At 33.3% G+C, this 4,240-nt stretch overlaps 1 protein-coding gene across 1 annotated transcript in view; it reads left to right on the top strand.

The window, feature by feature from the left end:
* The first annotated feature begins 251 nt into the window (after positions 1 to 251).
* LOC106459040 (MOB kinase activator-like 2) overlaps positions 252 to 4,240 on the top strand; it is a 52,971-nt gene continuing 48,982 nt past the window's right edge. Inside the window, exon 1 of the mRNA XM_013918615.2 lies at positions 252 to 547. Within this exon, the coding sequence (XP_013774069.2) occupies positions 504 to 547 (44 nt within the window). The 5' untranslated portion in view covers positions 252 to 503. The remainder of the gene's footprint in view (positions 548 to 4,240) is intronic.

The following is a 4,240-nucleotide window of genomic DNA, read 5'->3' as shown; positions in this document are numbered from 1 at the left end:
GTGATGATTCATAGACTCGTCCAGACCGCCCGCTTTGCCGCTGGCACACTCACATCACCTGATCGCTTATTGTACAACCACGTTTTGGCTCGCACTCTTGATTTTACTTCGTCTCAATGACGTCAGAGGCTAGTGGAGACTTCCTCCAGAAACAAGGCTTGATAAAACGGTTAAACGAATAGAGTGGCTCACGATTGTCAGGGATTTTGGTTTGTGCTACCATCATTGTTATTTACAGATTTAAATCGAGACTAAAATGAACGTAGCGCATTCAGTGAAGTAATTTTTTGTCATTCAAATGAGAAGAGACTAAACGAGTCAGTTGAGAAATATCAACAGTCATAATAGATCGGTTGATTAATCTAAGTATTTTTAATCAGGCTGTACTCAATTGCGTTCTACATAATAAATATTTCACTGTCGCCCTTTTCCGGCTTTGGGAGTTTAGCAAAAAGGGAGCTCACTCCTACGTAAATGCTTATTTCAGTACTTAAGCTGACTTCATGAAACATTTTTTCAACGGAATGTTTGTTCTCAATTTTGTGTGGTAAGTACGTTTTTGCACGATTTTTTTTTCTTTTCATTTTTTATGAGGCAGTCGTGAAACGGTAGAGAAATACACTTGAAATATTCTCCTGTCTGGCAATATCCACAAATATATACTCACCGTCAACGATATTACTATTAGAACATTTCATTTGCCACGTTAAACAATATTCACAAATGTTTACCAGCTGTGAACATTCTATTGGAAAATTCCATTTACCACATTGTGTTGATAATCATAAGTTTGACGACATTCCAAATAACTAATTTGTATCTTTTCCGTTGAGTTCGATTTTTGTTTTCGAGTTGTAACCTAATTTAAACTTTTAACCGTATTTTTATTTACATCTTTTATCTTTGACAGTAAAGTTGGTAATTTGACATAGAAAACTTTTGTTTTGGTTACAATTTGTTTGGAAATGAGTTAAAACGTTTAACTCATTTTAATAAAATAACTGAGGTAATTCGTTGATGGAAGGCGAAAAAAAATTATTTATTCACATGAACTGTTGAGATAATTATGACATTTTAACCTTTTTAAAGTTTAAGTGTTGTTTTGCCGATGCATTTTAGTTCGATATTTGTCTTTAAATTTGGGGTTTGTTAAATAATCAGAAAATCTGTTCGTCGTAGAACAGCTTTACGTTTAAAATTAAAGTTATTAAACTGATTAACATCACTACTGGGATCGTAAGCCAGTTTATTCACCAATATGTAAAGTGTAAGAATACTGGATGGTATTCAACTATTTTATTAATTAAAAATTGATAAGTAAGTAAGAATATTTTCAGCTTAACGAAATTCATTACAAAGGTTGACAATTTTGTGACTGATTCAGAAATTTTATAAAATTTTCCTTGAACTTGAAGCAGGAGTTCTCTGTTGTAAAATGAGGTAGTTTGAGAAGGACATCTGTCGTTAAACCATTTACAACTTCAGATATGAAGTAAGCCGACGTTTCTTGTAGCTTAACGTAAGCATTAATTTTAAACTTGAACTTACAACTTCAGATATGAAGTAAGCCGACGTTTCTTGTAGCTTAACGTAAGCATTAATTTTAAACTTGAACTTCAGGACTGATCATACTATAGTCTCATCAGCAAATTTAGTTAATACTTTATTTGTTTGTTTATTACAGAGTTATGACTTTGCTAAGATTTTGTGTAGTAATAACTTAAAATTCAATGGCATACCACTACTACAAGTAAAAACAAAATAATTGAGACTAAAGAAAAGCTACTTCGAAATGTAGTATCCGATAAAATTTGACGGTATTCTAAATTTTCTATCATCATAAGTACTGCTTGCTTGTTTTCACACACTATATGAATAATCAATATAAAGTTAGTATTGAAAAATGTTACTTATCTTATTTTGGTAGAAGTATTCACGAGAAATTAAAATAAATGTTGAATTAAGAAAATTTTAAGTCATACTTAATTCATACATTTTTCAAATTTTAGGGCTGTTGTCTTTGTTGCTTTATAACTGTCTGTTTCCAGTCGTTGAACAAAACCGGTTTCGTTGCCATTGTTGCATGTGTGGCAATATCGCTCGTTTCTGAACCCAACACGAGCACTTATTTTAAACTTGAGCGTTCGGACGTGTACCTATTTTAGTTAGGCATATTTCGCTAACTCGTTTTCTTTTTAAACCTAACAAACAAAGTACCAACACTTGGATGATTGTTTCACACACGAAGATTTGATTTTTTCCCCATTTCAGCTAAGGAGATCAGTGCGCTTTTCAGTTTCAACCTGTAGTGGTTCTGTATTGACGTCATAGACCTTGTTTAAAGACTTAATATGTCAACCTCGGTACCCAAAACTAATGCACGTGTATCAGGAGGAAAGCATTACTAATTAGTCCGTTGAATACTTTAAAAGGAGCTTCATGCTACGTACCTTAAGGTATATTTATATCGACATTCACGTTTTTTACGGCCCATAGTATTATAGATAGTACATGTTTTGTTTTTTCAAAATATCGTGAAAAAATGAACAATTTATCTTTGTTTTTCAACAAAGTAATGAATTTGTTTATTTTTACATGTTATTGGCACTTCATGTGCAAGATGTTTACACGAAATTGAGCAGCTGTGTTTTTAAAGCAACTTGGGAATTTTTATTCGGTAATTTCAGTATTTCATATTTAATTAATATTTTCTAGGGCATGTAATTTAATTTAAAGAGTTACCTATTCCAGATGGAAGTATTATCGAGTAAAAACATTTCCAATTAGTTCAGACTAATTAGGAGTGCGTTCTTTACCTTGGGAAATAATTATTGTACCATTAGTTCATTCTTTGATTTTTAGAGTGTCAGCGTGCATCACAATAACACCTCGCCTGCACATGGTTAGTGTGTTTTTTTTTCGCTTGTGACTACAAGTTTTTTGTATAGCATAGTTATAAAATGCTGGTTTTTTACTTGTTTTGGGACCAACGTGCTTTGTTATAAACAACGAACTCTTTTTTTTTTTCACAAGATTTAGTGTATGTTAATAAGTAATGAAATGAATGCCATCAAAAGGTATGCAGGCCTTGTCTTAGGCTTAACAATTTATATACCATTGTTGTTTCATATTATTTGAATTTATACACATTCCTAAAAATAAACTCGTGATTCATTTGGTATTTTTCACATAAATCTTTCATAATTTAATTTTGCACACATTCGGTGTGAGCTACGGAAAGAAACAGTCCACTTTATTCTTTCATGAAAACTGGAATAAACATTTTGTTGAAATCCTGCCAGCTGTACGTAAATATGATTACTTGAATAAACGCCACCTAGTGAGGCGGATTAGCACCTGTCTTTGGAGAGCACGAACTTTTTGAATGTATATCATTTGAGCAGTCGTTGCTTTAGAGGTATGTCCGAGCTTGGTTGGGTTTTTTTAAAGCTGAGACGATGAAAGCGTGTTAGTACTTGTTCTCACGAGTGTGTTTAGTACTTGTTGCCATTCATCGTTAATCTTTTATGTCAGCAAAATCCTGACCACCATGTTTTGTCATTCTAAATACACACATAGTGGCACCCCAGTGTGATTTCTACATAATCCACACCTATCAAATAATAAAAAAACAAACATTCTTTACCCATCCCTTCCACGCTCACTTACTTCTTATATCTTTTCGCATATCTAGTAGGTGTGAATCCTGCTGCATCATGTGGAATGATTCACACCTTACTATTCAGAGTTATAATTATAGTTATTTCTACTGCCATATCTACTACTGCTCCAGATTGGCAGGATTCACACCTACTATTGTATCATGTGGAATGATTCATACCTTACCATTCAGAGTTATAATTATAGTTATTTCTACTGCCATATCTACTACTGCTCCAGATGGCAGGATTCACACCTACTATTGTATCATGTGGAATGATTCACACCTTACTATTCAGAGTTATAATTATAGTTATTTCTACTGCCACATCTACTACTGCTCCAGATGGCAGGATTCACACCTACTATTGTATCATGTGGAATGATTCACACCTTACTATTCAGAGTTATAATTATAGTTATTTCTACTGCCACATCTACTACTGCTCCAGATGGCAGGATTCACACCTACTATTGTATCATGTGGAATGATTCACACCTTACTATTCAGAGTTATAATTATAGTTATTTCTACTGCCACATCTACTACTGCTCCAGATGGCAGGATTCACACCTAGTA

This window comes from Limulus polyphemus, unplaced genomic scaffold (genome assembly GCF_000517525.1).
Source record: "Limulus polyphemus unplaced genomic scaffold, Limulus_polyphemus-2.1.2 Scaffold551, whole genome shotgun sequence".
NCBI lineage: Eukaryota > Metazoa > Arthropoda > Merostomata > Xiphosura > Limulidae > Limulus > Limulus polyphemus.
This window is presented reverse-complemented; position numbering and strand designations above follow the sequence as displayed.